Here is a 13,140-nt window from a genome sequence, read left to right on the forward strand (position 1 = left end):
TAGCAATAAGCCGCCTTATTCCATGAAGTATTAGATGAGCTTTGCTTTTCACTTCATTCTGAAATAATCTACTGATCTGTGGCAAAGCAAAAGAGTGGGGGAAATTACTCGAGAAATTCTCTATCAATGAAGGTAAAATATCAAATTAGCCACAACATATGTGATTTAAAAAATGGTCTGTTGTTGACTCATAATGAACTGCTTCTCTGGAAACTTAAATCTTTGGAGGGAACCTACAACAGGCAGATCTTAGAACATTTCTGATATTGAATAGTTGTTGAATGTTTAGTGAAAAATACTGTTTTCTTTTTACATAGTGTATGCTTGAATTGCATAGAAAGAAAGGGATTCATTATAAATGAAAGTATCTTAGGCATAGAGAAGATGTACAGTATATATTTCTCATTTCATTTGGTAATAGAACCCAATCTGGTCCTTGACTTAGCTAAATTGATGTCTGTGTTTACAGAAATTTATGGAAAAGTAGTATTATAAGTCTCTCCCAGCTCCGGTGCCATCAGATCACCATTTTGCAGCCCATATACTTAACTTCCTTTAATTGGAAAGTAAATCCTCCAAAGTTAAACCATAATAGGTGTAATAATAGATTATTATTAAGGCCCTTAGCTTATGCTGTAGGTAGTGACACTGGAACTTTTGTCACTGTGCTTTTGTCTCCCTGTAACACTCGTGTGAATTCTAAAGTTGCTCAAACAACAAGAATTTAAAGATCAGTATTGAAATTTTTCTCAAAGATAGGTATCAATAAAAATACACTTGAAAAATCTTAGTTTTTCTTTGATCTTTGAATGTCCTGTCTAATGACTTAGATAATATGGTTGAAACTTAAATCTTTCGATTTTTCAAAATGCCTTCTTGTAATGGTCACAAAGAAAAGCCCCTAAAATTGTTTCCGTTCTAACTAATAAAAAGAAATAAAAATGAATGTTAATTCAGGCATGTTTGTTTAATATACCAAAGGCCTCTTGCTCCCTCTACAGAAGGTGCTTCAAAATTGCAGTCACTTAGTGTTTTTTTTGTTTTTGTTGTTTTTTCCTTTTTAAATTGAACAGATTTCTCATGAGGTTCATGATAATTAACAAAAAGATTTGGATCCATGTGTGTATTCCCAATGCCTTGCAAACTAGTTGGTCGTCCTAAAGTGAATCAGGTTGAGTTTGTGCACTTCTGCCTTGGCATTTTTCATTGGCTTCAGCCGGGGTTAGATTAAACTCTGGTAGCAAGGGTTATGAAAAACATTGTTTATGTTTGCCTATTTGTTTGGGTTTGTTTTATTTGGTTTATTTACTCTTATGGATAAGTGAAATGCTTAATGTTTTTGATATTAGGTGGTGGTTTTACTCATTTTAATTCTCTTTTATTTAGCCAGGGAATTTAAACCATAAAAATAAAGTACTTCAAAGACTTAAAAATAAGTTATTTCATTATCTACATCTAATCATTCCATTCATTTTTAGCTCTCAGTTGTTGATAGGAAGAAAAACCTAACAACTTCAACTATAATTTCACAGGATAGTTAAGTTTTACAGAATTAAACTGGATATTTTTCCAACTGTAGATAATATTCACAAGAGACAAAAAGTTTGACCATTCTATAAAGACTTCTTTAATATATAAAACGACCATGCTTATTATTGTAGCATCATATTTTACCCACTTAATTTAAATTGGAGCAAAATATTAATATTTTAATAGCTTTGGTTTGAATAAATTTATACATTTTGTCTTACAAATCCAACATCTTTTTATTTTATTTGACAGGTTACTAGTTTTTCCTATTGTGCCATTTAAAATTGTGAGGATGAAAATTCTTTTATCCCATCAAGGGTCTTAACAAAAGATTGAAAATCCTTTTCATTTGTATTTGATATAAGAACAGCTTCTCTGATGATACCCTGTAATTGAAAAATGAACATAAGTGATAAAGTAGCTTCTTTGACTTGAATATGTCACATCAGACTTGCCTGTTTTGAATATTATGCTTAAACTAGATTGGATTTTTTTCCCCTGGTAGGTGTACTGGTCCGTTAGCAAATTCTCTTTCAGAGAAAACAAGAGACCCAGTAGAGGAAGATGATGATGAATACAAGATTCCTTCATCCCACCCTGTTTCCCTGAATTCACAGCCATCTCATTGTCATAATGTAAAACCTCCTGTTCGGTAAGAGTATGGGCAGATTTTTGCCGCTTACATCTGCATAAGCATTATCATTTGTAATGTTTGTTTTTAAACAATTGATTCACGTCTAGTTAAAAATCCTTGATTTCCAGTTCAAATCCTTCTCTTCCTATATACCATTTCCAGCATTACTTTTAAAGAAAACTAAAAGGTGCAGATTTCTCATTAATCAGGAAGTCACTTTATCAGTTCTAAGCACGTATCTCATGAAGAAAAATTAGTGCTCAGAAACTAACGTATTATTCTGACCTTCCTTAGAATTTTTCTTCATGATGTACATACTAGTATAATTTATATTCATTTTCCTTCTTGATGTACTTGCTACCTACTTCTATTCAGATTTTGAAGAAGTGGGAAAAAAATACCAAGGTGTTTCTCTTAACTTTTGTTTTTCTATCAAGTGCTATTTACCTTCCTTTAGATCAAATAAGAATGTGAGGAATAGGCCAGGCGCGGTGGCTCACGCCTGTAATCCTAACACTTTGGGAGGCTGAAGCGGGCAGATCATGAGGTCAGCAGTTTGAAACCAGCCTGACCAACATGGTGAAACCCTGTTTCTACTGAAAATACAAAAATTAGCCGGGCGTGGTGGTGGGCGCCTGTAATCCCAGCTACTCAGGAGGCTGAGGCAGGAGAATCGCTTGAACCCGGGAGGCAGAGGTTGCAGTGAGCCGAGATCGTGCCACTGCACTCCAGCCTGGGTGACAGAGCGAGACACCATCTCAAAAAAAAAAAAAAAAAAGAATGTGAGGAATAATGGGGGTTTTTTCCTTACTTTTGTGGCTTATTCTCACTTACATGGGGATAGCCTTGGTCTTTGACTTGGAAGCTCCATCGAGGTAGATAAGAGTTATTAATAATGGGTTGTTTGTATTGAAATATTAGTTTGTCTTTATGTAAAGGCATGAGTCTGCATTTATATTATTGAATTTATAAACTGAAATCTAATATTTCTGGGTTTGTTTGTTTTACCTGACTGACATATATGAGGTACTCAGTACTCCCAGCTACAAAACTTACTTTCTGAGTTCTGGTTTCCTTTGTATAACATTCCTGGGGCCATGCTTGGCACATTGAATAGGGCTCAAGTGCTGCTGGTGGCCCTACATTCCAGCATCTCTCCATGACTGACTGAGGGATAGGGGAGATGGCAATTACTTCAGTCATCTGTGCCATCTTTACTTAGTGTGCCATTTCCTTTTGAGGTCAAGTCAATCAACTGAAAACATTTTATAAGTACAGTGTTCCCTTCTTTTCCAATGAAAAACTAAAAAATGTTTTAATGTGTTTCTTCAAGCATCTCACTGAGGTAGAAAATGCAGCACTTGGAAAGAGAAGGACATTTTTATTTTAAGCAGATGTCTGTCTTAATAAGTGACCCTGGTTAGAATTATCAACATTCTGCTGAATTACTACCCAGAATTATTAACAGTCTACAGCGCAGGACTTTAGTTTTTTAAAAGCAAGAACCTAAACACTCCTTGCTATTGCTGGTGTTTAAATAAGACATCTGTTGATAAAATAGTATCATTGAGAAGACAAAGAAATAACGAGGAGGTAATTTTATGTAGCAGAAGAACCAAGTAGCTAGTGATGTATTTGAGAACAAAAGATATTCCTTCTCATCAAATATAAGTTGTTACAATTTTCGGTTCTTTGGCTCTTACAAATGTGCAGTAATTTTTAAAAACTAAAGTAGGATGAGCTTTTTTTGGTCTCTTTGGGAGTCTTATTTTTTTCATTGCTGGATAAGTAAGGAGTATAATTTTAATACGTTAAATTTTAATTGTTACATCATATTGGATGTGATTTTTTTGTGGCAGAGCTCCCAAATCTTGAAAATAAATTTGAATTATAACCATCATTACCATTTTTCTATTGTTACAGAAAAGTAATAAATGTTGATAATCCCTAAATGTAATTGGAGTGAATTCTTTATCTAATTTGTTCTTGAAAGCTGATGGGTGAAGTATCTTCTTTTGTGCTCTCCAAAGAGCTCTTTAAGCTTAACACTTTCTTTCCCTGTGTGTATTTTTCCCCCTTTGGAACATCAGGAGAAGTGAATTGTCAATATGTAGAAAAAGTGACCCAGTAAATGAGTAATTCAATTTAATTTCAGTAAAAATCCATCATTATTATGAAGATTCAATACATGATAACTATTTTTAAATGAACTATATCTGGCCCCTTAAAGAGAAGTGGCCACCAGAGAGAATAGAAATGAATTTCAGATGAAGCATTCTTGCATTATCTATTCAAATACCCACCGTCTCCTCCATTACATATGCACTTCTACTTTGCTCTAAAAATTCAGAGTAAATCAGAGAAAAGTAAAATGTAAACTCTGATTTCTATAACTCTTTGTCAGTTGGTTGTTATAGAGCTATATGCTGAAGGCAAAATGTGCTCCTTATCTTCTCTTCCTGCTGCTATCTTCCCATAGCTCAATTTTCGCCATCGTGTTCACAGTATGATTCCGAAGAATTAATACCAACAATTTGGCTGGGTATGGTGGCTCATGCCTGTTATCCCAGCATTTTGGGAGGGTGAGGTGGGCAGATCACTTGCGGCCAGGAGTTTGAGACCAGCCTGGGCAACATGGCAAAACCCTGTCTCTACTAAAAAATAAAAAAAAATGGCTGGGCGTGGTGGTGCTCGCTTGTAATCCCAGCTACTTGGGGGAGGCTAAGGCATGGGAATTACTTGAACCTGGTAGGCGGAGGTTGCGGTGAGCCAAGACCATGCCACTGCACTCCAGCCTTTGCAACACACAGACACACACACAACAAAACAAAAAAAGCCCCAACAACTCAAGCATACTTTTCTGGTAAGTAGTACCCTTTACAAACACATTAAAAACTGTACTTGTCATGTACCCAAGGCCTTTGCTAAAGTCATTTTCTGTAGTGTCAGAATTTCGTTCTTGGCAGTGGTGAAATAGTACCACAGGCTTTAGTTCTTTGAATGTTCCTGTCAGAATTGTAATGGAATTACTGAAAGTTTAATAATTTTTCTTCTTTTATGTGCTGTAGCTTATTTTTATTACAAGGAAATTTTAGGTTACAGAAGCAAAAATATCATATTAAATGCTATCAACAAATAATGAAGTCATTGAGACTGCTATATGTTTTTGCCTTGGCACATACTTCTTTTTTTACTTCAAAAACTTTACCAGGTTCTATTGAATTCTTCCACAGAGATAAGTTAATTTTACATAGTGTTTAGGATATCAACAATTTTTGTAGCCCTTGTAATTATTGGTTGTAGTTTAAAAAAAGAGAGACTGTGTTCCTTGAGATATTTACTTCTACATTTTAAAATAAGGGATGAGTATCTTGATGTTATTACTGGTAATTTTCCAGAAAAGAAAAATATATGTTCAAACTTTATTAAATGAACAGGAATACTAGTTCCCTCTACCTCTCAAGTTACTTTTAACTGGAAAATATTCTCCTTATATGATTTTACTCTGAACTGTCCTTTAGGTCTTGTGATAATGGTCACTGTATGCTGAATGGAACACATGGTCCATCTTCAGAGAAGAAATCAAACATCCCTGACTTAGGCATATATTTAAAGGGTACGTATAGAATATAATTTCCTTTGTGATATACATCTTAATGGTCAGAATTTAAAGGCAAAATTTCATGCCATTGTACTGAAAATACATTAAGGTTTTGTGTTATCCTCTAGGAGATGTTTTTGATTCAGCCTCTGATCCAGTGCCATTACCACCTGCCAGGCCTCCAACTCGGGACAATCCAAAGCATGGTTCTTCACTCAACAGGACGCCCTCTGATTATGATCTTCTCATCCCTCCATTAGGTTGAAACCTTTAAAAAAGTTTTGAACAACCCACCCCTCCTTCTTTTAATTTCAGAATTTTCAGAATTCAGAGTTCAGTATAACACAGACTCACTGGGTTGTGAAATTTGCCTGAAATTTGAATGGGTTTCTCCAGGTGCCGGTGACTCCCAAGTTCACGAGACCATTACTCCATGTAGATGATTAAAGTAGTAGTGTAGTAGTTGGGCATCAGTCAGGTTTTAAGCAAGTTGTTTTGTCCATACTAAATGTAGTCTAAAAACACATGAGAGCTTTGTGCTCTAGTAGTTTTGAAGTGATGACTTGAAGTGTTGAGATTTTCTTTAAGTATAATAATTCTTAATGAATATGAACTTGCTTTTCTTGCAGCATGAGCACCAGTTCCACTTATGCTAATTAAATTATGCAAAATTAAATAGTTGTATGTAGAGAACTGATAATAAATTCTGTTTTATTCTAATCATTACAACTATAACACATTCAAAAAAATCTCAATTTCCTTGTTTCAAATTATAATATGAAAGAAACATCCTATGTGTATTTGTGTGTATCCACAGGTGAAGGTATATGTAGGTGTGTACATATGTTGAATTTGGCTGGTGCCGGTGTCACTGTTAATTTCATTAATTCTAATTAGGAAGCATCTCACCCTGTTTTTAGAAGACAGAATGTCTGCACACCTTACATAAGGCTTCACAATAACAAGTCACTGTAACATTAAATAATATATGATGAAAGTCAATTTACAAGCTTTTCTGAACTGGCTGTTAGGCCACCAGAAATACGAAATGAACCTTTCCATTTTCTCACAAGTACCACTGACTAGTATTTTGAATGACACAATTGCAGTATCTTTCGCTCCTGTTCTCTCTGTAGTTCAGGACTTTATTCTCACCTACATCAATTACAAAAGCCTCCTAACTCTGTTACCTACAGTCTTTCTCTCCCTTCCACTTCTTCCTGCACACTGGTTTTTGACATATTACCCAGATCTTCATCACCTGGATAAGCATTGTTCAATAAAGCTTTCTGTGGTGATGTAAAGGATCTGTATATTTGCATATGGATTAAGTGTGATTATGGAACTGACTTTTGCTTAAATTTAAATAGCTATATGTGGATGGGTGACTACTTTATATGACAAAGAGACAGATTTTCCAGCCTGTCTTTTTACCTTGACCTTTTTCTAGGTCTTCTTATGCGTGTCTAGGTCTTTCTTAATGCTGTTTACTCTACTTAGACGATCCTGTCCTTGCATTTGATGAATAAATTTTTGAGGCTTCTGATATCCCAGGACTTCCTGTTCTTCAACACTTCACTGAGTACCACCTGTCTACATTTCTCTTTCCTCATCCAATGCATATGTCTCTTTTATGGGACCAATCAAACACTTTCACTTGTAAATCATACCTATTTGTGAGCTTTTTTTTAAGCTCCTTTCATGGAATCTCAGCTCCTTGAGTCAGAGCCTTATAATTTTGATTTTCATATCATGCATGAGCCTGGCCCGGTGCCTGATGTTTAAGGGCTGAAAAAAGACTTGAATAAATATGATAATGTAGGAAATAGCTGAAGGTTAAAATGATAGCAAAACTCTCTCTCCTGCATCTTCAGATGTGTTAATAAGAAAAATATGATGATTAAAGAAATTAGTGTGCAAATTTTTTCTAAAGCAAGTTCAGTAAATAGTAATATCTTTTTTTTTTTTTTTTTGAGACAGAGTCTTTCTCTGTCACCAGGCTGGAGTGCAATGGCATGATCATGGCTCACTGCAGCCTCTGCCTCCTGGGTTCAAACGATTCCCCTGCCTCAGCCTCCCGAGTAGCTGGGATTACAGGCACATACCACCACGCCCAGCTAATTTTTTGTATTTTAGTAGAGACGGGGTTTCACCATGTTGGCCAGGATGGTCTAGATCTCCTGACCTCATGATCCAACCACCTTGGCCTCCCAAAGTGCTGGGATTACAGACATGAGCCACCATGTCCAGCCTCATTTTTCTTTAAATATGCCATTATGTTTAAATCATTCAACTTAAAAGCGTGAATTTTTATTATTAGAATATGTGTTTATGTATATCCTGTCTCATTCCTAAAGTATTTTGAGATAGCTTACAAAACATGTGCTTTTTTGTTTTTGTTTTTTTTAAGACTTAAGGTAAAGAAAACTATGAGTAGAATAGTAAGGTGTAGCAGGGGACAAATAAGTAGATATAAAAGTATCCTGCAATATTCTAGTTATTAAAGCTGGGAAATATGCAAATGTAAGTAGTGCTTGGAATCAGAGAAGGTTCTATATTTAGCTGTTCTTCTGTAGCTAAATCTGATAAATTGAAAAATATCATATTCCTCTGCTCTAGGTACATTTTATGTATATTTTGACAGCATATCAAATATATGAAACATTAGGTTAAATAAATTAAAATCCAGTGGAATAAACTATATGGGATAATCTAAACTATTCTGTGACATTAAATTATATGTATTTGATGTGATTTTCCAGTTAAAGGCTGTGAACTCTTTTTGTTACACAGAAAATCCTGTTTTCATGGTGTGACTGATAATAATTTTTAGTTCAAACTCTGAGTCCTAATATTACAAAGGTTACAAGTGAACTATGAGCTGTTTCATAAGTTACAATGCTGTCTCATAAGTTACAATGCTGCTTTTTATAAAATGGCCTGATAGAAAAAGTTTGCATGGGTGTGTTTGTATGTATGTATATGTGTGCATGTGTGTGTTTCTCTCCAGACTTTCCCACAAAATAATTAGATCCCATTATCAAAGTTGGTGAACTGCTGGATAAACCCTGCAAGTGAAATTCTTTATAAGCAGCGAGAGAAAATCAATTATTACTTTTGTTTGATGCTGTGTATTTTGATTAATGAAGTTCTGCTGCTGATATCGACCTTTCTTTAAATGCAGGTGAAGATGCTTTTGATGCCCTCCCTCCATCTCTCCCACCTCCCCCACCTCCTGCAAGGCATAGTCTCATTGAACATTCAAAACCTCCTGGCTCCAGTAGCCGGCCATCCTCAGGACAGGATCTTTTTCTTCTTCCTTCAGGTAGGAGGGAAAAGCCAAAGAAAACTTTTCACTTAAAGCAAAAATATTTCCAAAACCATACTATCAAATAAATGCTAGTGATTCATTAGTCTCTACCTCCCTAGCAGAACAGAAAAATCCCTGGGTGGTAAAAGTAGCAATCGTGGGTACGTTTATTTGTCAGTTGATTGGTTTAATGCCAACAGAATTACAGAGATGGAAAGAGCAATAAGGAGCTACAGAATGTAGAAATGATGCTATAGAGATTGTCCAGTCCAGAAACCTCCTTATGTTACAAATGCAACCCTGAGAACCAAAACTGCTAAGGGGTTAGGCTAATAGTAATGGGAACAATATTTAGACTTTGTCTTCTGATTCCCAATGCAATGTTTTTTAATAGGTTTTTAAAATTTTGCTAGATATGCCTTAGTATCATAATTTTGTTCAAAACATAAGATTTTGGTAAATTACATTGTTATAACATGAATAGGGAAGTTTTTCTGAAATAGCTGCATTTTATTGTTTTGTTGTGATATTTTTAATGCCTCAGTGTGTATCTACTCACTAATTATTGGTATTCTAAGGAAAACTAATTTTTTCTTAGTAACTATTTAATATTATTTATATATGTATATATTATATAATATTATTTATTAGTTTAATATTAGTAAACTAATTTTTTATATTAGTATGTTTTAAAATTTCAAAAGAGGATCTGAAATAAAAATGAAGACTTAATAAACCATCTGCTGCATTAGTTAGAATTATCAGGAAAAAGAAAAAAAAATGTTATATGGAATCTGCTGATACTAATTAACAGTTCCAGTCTGTCTTGTTAGTGATATTGTGCCCTGAAACCTTTGCCTCCTGGACTTGATTTGGGAAAATATAGGGTAAAGATGTTCTTTTTTTCACAGTTCCTTACATTTCTACATGAGATAAATCATGAAAATCTTTAAAAAGTGCTCAGTTTATCCTTTAGCTACGTATATGCCTCATGGAAACTTGAGAATCTTTATTCCCAACTGATTCCCTTATCAGCTTCCTCAGTTGATTATTAGTCATGTCTACCATTAGTTTTTCTTAGTGTTTTTTTTTTTTACTTGGTTTGATAGTTTAGAAAGTTTGAAGAGATTTGATAAGACACACAAGTTATGGACGTACAACTTGCAATACACAGCTTCACTTTCTTAAAGTGGTTTATTTTTCAAGAATAATCTTCTGCTTTTACACCAGTAAATATTGATTGAGCCATTCACTGTTTACCCACTTGTGATAGATGCCTCCTGACCTCTGGAACCTTATGAGTTCACTGGATTCTGCCAATTAAAGCACTAGTGTCATAACCCATTCCGGTCCAAGCAGAAAGTATAGTGTATGAGTCCGTTTTCACACTGCCAGAGAAGTACTACCCAAGACTAGGTAATTTATAAAGAAAAGGGGTTTCATTGATTCACAGTTCTGCATGCCTGCGGAGGCCTCAGAAAGCATACAATCACGGCAGAGGTGAAGGGGAACCAGGGCACGTCTTACATGGCAGGAGGTGCAAGAGAGAGTGAGCAAGCAGGGAAAATGCCAGACATTTATCAAAAACCAGATCTCATAAGCACTCACTATCATGAGAACAGCATGGGGGACCACCCCCATGATCCAGTCACCTCCCATCTGTTCCCTCCCTAACACGTGGGGATTACAACTCAAAATGAAATTTGAGTGGGGACGCAGAGCCAAACCATATCATAACTGCTTGGGCTTTTATTCATATAGTTACATGTAAATGCTGCTGTATTTTGCTATTTTTTTTTCACTTATTCAAAACTTTGTCTTATACATAGACTTTTTAACATGATTTTTAGAACAATGAGTCATTCTAAATCTTAGTTACTTAAACTTCCTGATGCTAAGTTCAGGATAGTTTCCGGCTCTCCTATCACCTTTTATATGTGTAACTTAAGCCCCAGTAGATGGAACTTTGATGATGTGGCTTTTTTGACAAATAAAGTCAAGCTTTCCAAGAGCTATAATAGAAGAGAACATTTTACACAAATACACTCTTTTACCTGTTTTTGTCAAAAGAATTAATTGTAAAAGGTTTTATTTATTTTATCTTAATTGTTCATTTCCTTTTATATAAAATCTTCATAAAGAAACCCCTCAAGATTAATTGCTAAAAAAATTACTAGTTTAAAATGAAAATGTCCCCTCTTATTAGCTAAAATGCAATTTTTATAAACCGTTGTATTTATTTTATAGATTTGCCTGTTTTGTGTTTACTTGGCTGCCAGGAAGCTCAACAACAGTTATTCTTAACTTAGAGTGTCAGGCTAGCATGGGGGTCAGGGCAGTGTTTTTCAAGCCTGTTGACTCTCTCTTGACTTTCGTTAATAGATGGACGTATTCTAATTCTCTTCCCAATAATTTCAACATCCCTTATAATAAGTATTTCTTAAAAAAAAAAAAAAGGCAACTTTTTTGTTTCCTTTTCCAGTCTTTCATATCATTTACATGACAGATTTCTAGTCTGGTACCAGATCCTTTATGACTTTTTTTTTTTTTTTGAGACAGGGTCTCACTCTGTTGCCCAGGCTGGAGTACAGTGGTGCGATCTCAGTTCACTGCAACCTCTGCTCCGAGGTTCAAGTGATTCTCCTGCCTCCGCCCCCTAAGTAGCTGGGATTACAGGTGTGCACCACTACACTCGGCTAATTTTTTATATTTTTAGTAGAGATGGGGTTTTGCCATGTTGGCCAGGCTGGTCTCGAACTCCTGGGCTTATGTGATCCCCCTGCTTCAACCTCCCAAAATGCTAGAATTGCAGTTGTGAACCACTGCACCCAGCCCCTTTATGACTTTCATTGTGACAATTATTTTGATTCAAATTTAAAACCATGTATATTAGCTTTCCTCCTTTTCAAAAGAAATATTTTACTATTTTAATGCTATTGCATATCATACAGCGTAAAGGTTTTTTTGGCTGATAAATGGGCATTTGAGTGTTGTTTTGCAAAGTATTTAATACATTATACTGTCTAAAGAAATGTAAAAGATTCATGATAGCAGTTCTCCCTAAGAATTGACTTTATTAAGAATATGCTATAAATGCTAAAGTTTAACTCAGTAGTTTTAGAATTATAAAAGGTAAATAAAAGGGACTGCAAAATTTAAACAAACTGAGCATTTTACCGTTGTTTTCATTGTTCAGTCTGTAAAATCTTAGTCTGGTGTAATGATATATCTTTTCTAAACATTATTGAGATTTGGTTTCCTGAGGAAATAATTATTTCTAATTAAAGACAAATGATAGGTGTCTTAGGAACAGAGGTTGAATTTTCTCATGATATTATACTAAGTACCTAATCAAGCCGGCGTTTTTATTCCAGCATTCAGTGCCCTGCACAGTTGGGCCAGGTTCAACTTTTCAGCCTTATAGCTCATTGACTTCTATATAGTAGTGATTGTCAAATTGCAGTGTCCTATGTCTCTGGGAAAGTGCCTCAGTACTCTTGTAGGATCAAGGGGACAGGGCAAGCAGAGGCAGGGCTCTCATTCTTCTTTTATCTCTTTTCTATTTTAGGCTTTCATGTAAGATTTCTTTTGGCAGAATAGTAATTCCTACAGCTGTACATGAGCCCTCAATTTTGGACAGACCAATCATATCTTAACAAAACCTGAAGTCCTCAACAAAAGCTTTACACTCTTTTGTCTCCAATCCCAAGGCTACCACTAATGTATATGTGCTTTTTTCCATATTACAGAAAAGTACTTCCTTTTTGCTGGTGGATTGAAGTAGACACCCCTCCCTCTACTTTGTGCCAGGTCAGGGCTCAAGAAACAAAGCAAAGGCTGTATTTAAGTCCTGCTCATAACCATAACTAGGTGTCTTTGTGTAGTGCACAAAATACAGTGTTTTGTCAGTCCTTATGCTACCTTTATTTCGCTGTTTCTCTAACTTGTAATCTCACTTGAAGATCTTATCTGATCTTAAAGTCACAGTTCAACTCTGAAAGCTAGCCAAATTGACTTTATTAAAGATAAATGGAAGTTTTATTTTTGGATCCAGAAATGCAACTG

General features: G+C 35.2%; 1 protein-coding gene across 9 annotated transcripts in view; it reads left to right on the forward strand.

Moving 5' to 3' along the window:
• The window catches only part of CBLB (Cbl proto-oncogene B), a 211,228-nt gene that overhangs the window by 182,044 nt on the left and 16,044 nt on the right, over positions 1-13,140 (forward strand). For 3 of the 9 annotated variants that reach the window (XM_002813331.6, XM_002813332.6, XM_054551576.2), the window contains exons 14-17: positions 2,036-2,182; positions 5,686-5,780; positions 5,894-6,025; positions 8,950-9,090. In XM_002813331.6, the coding sequence (XP_002813377.1) occupies positions 2,036-2,182; positions 5,686-5,780; positions 5,894-6,025; positions 8,950-9,090 (515 nt within the window). The remainder of the gene's footprint in view (positions 1-2,035; positions 2,183-5,685; positions 5,781-5,893; positions 6,026-8,949; positions 9,091-13,140) is intronic. The other 6 variants (XM_063721815.1, XM_054551577.2, XM_063721816.1 and 3 more) reach the window with 3 other exon arrangements.

The sequence above is a fragment of the Pongo abelii genome, chromosome 2 (genome assembly GCF_028885655.2).
Source record: "Pongo abelii isolate AG06213 chromosome 2, NHGRI_mPonAbe1-v2.0_pri, whole genome shotgun sequence".
Lineage (NCBI taxonomy): Eukaryota > Metazoa > Chordata > Mammalia > Primates > Hominidae > Pongo > Pongo abelii.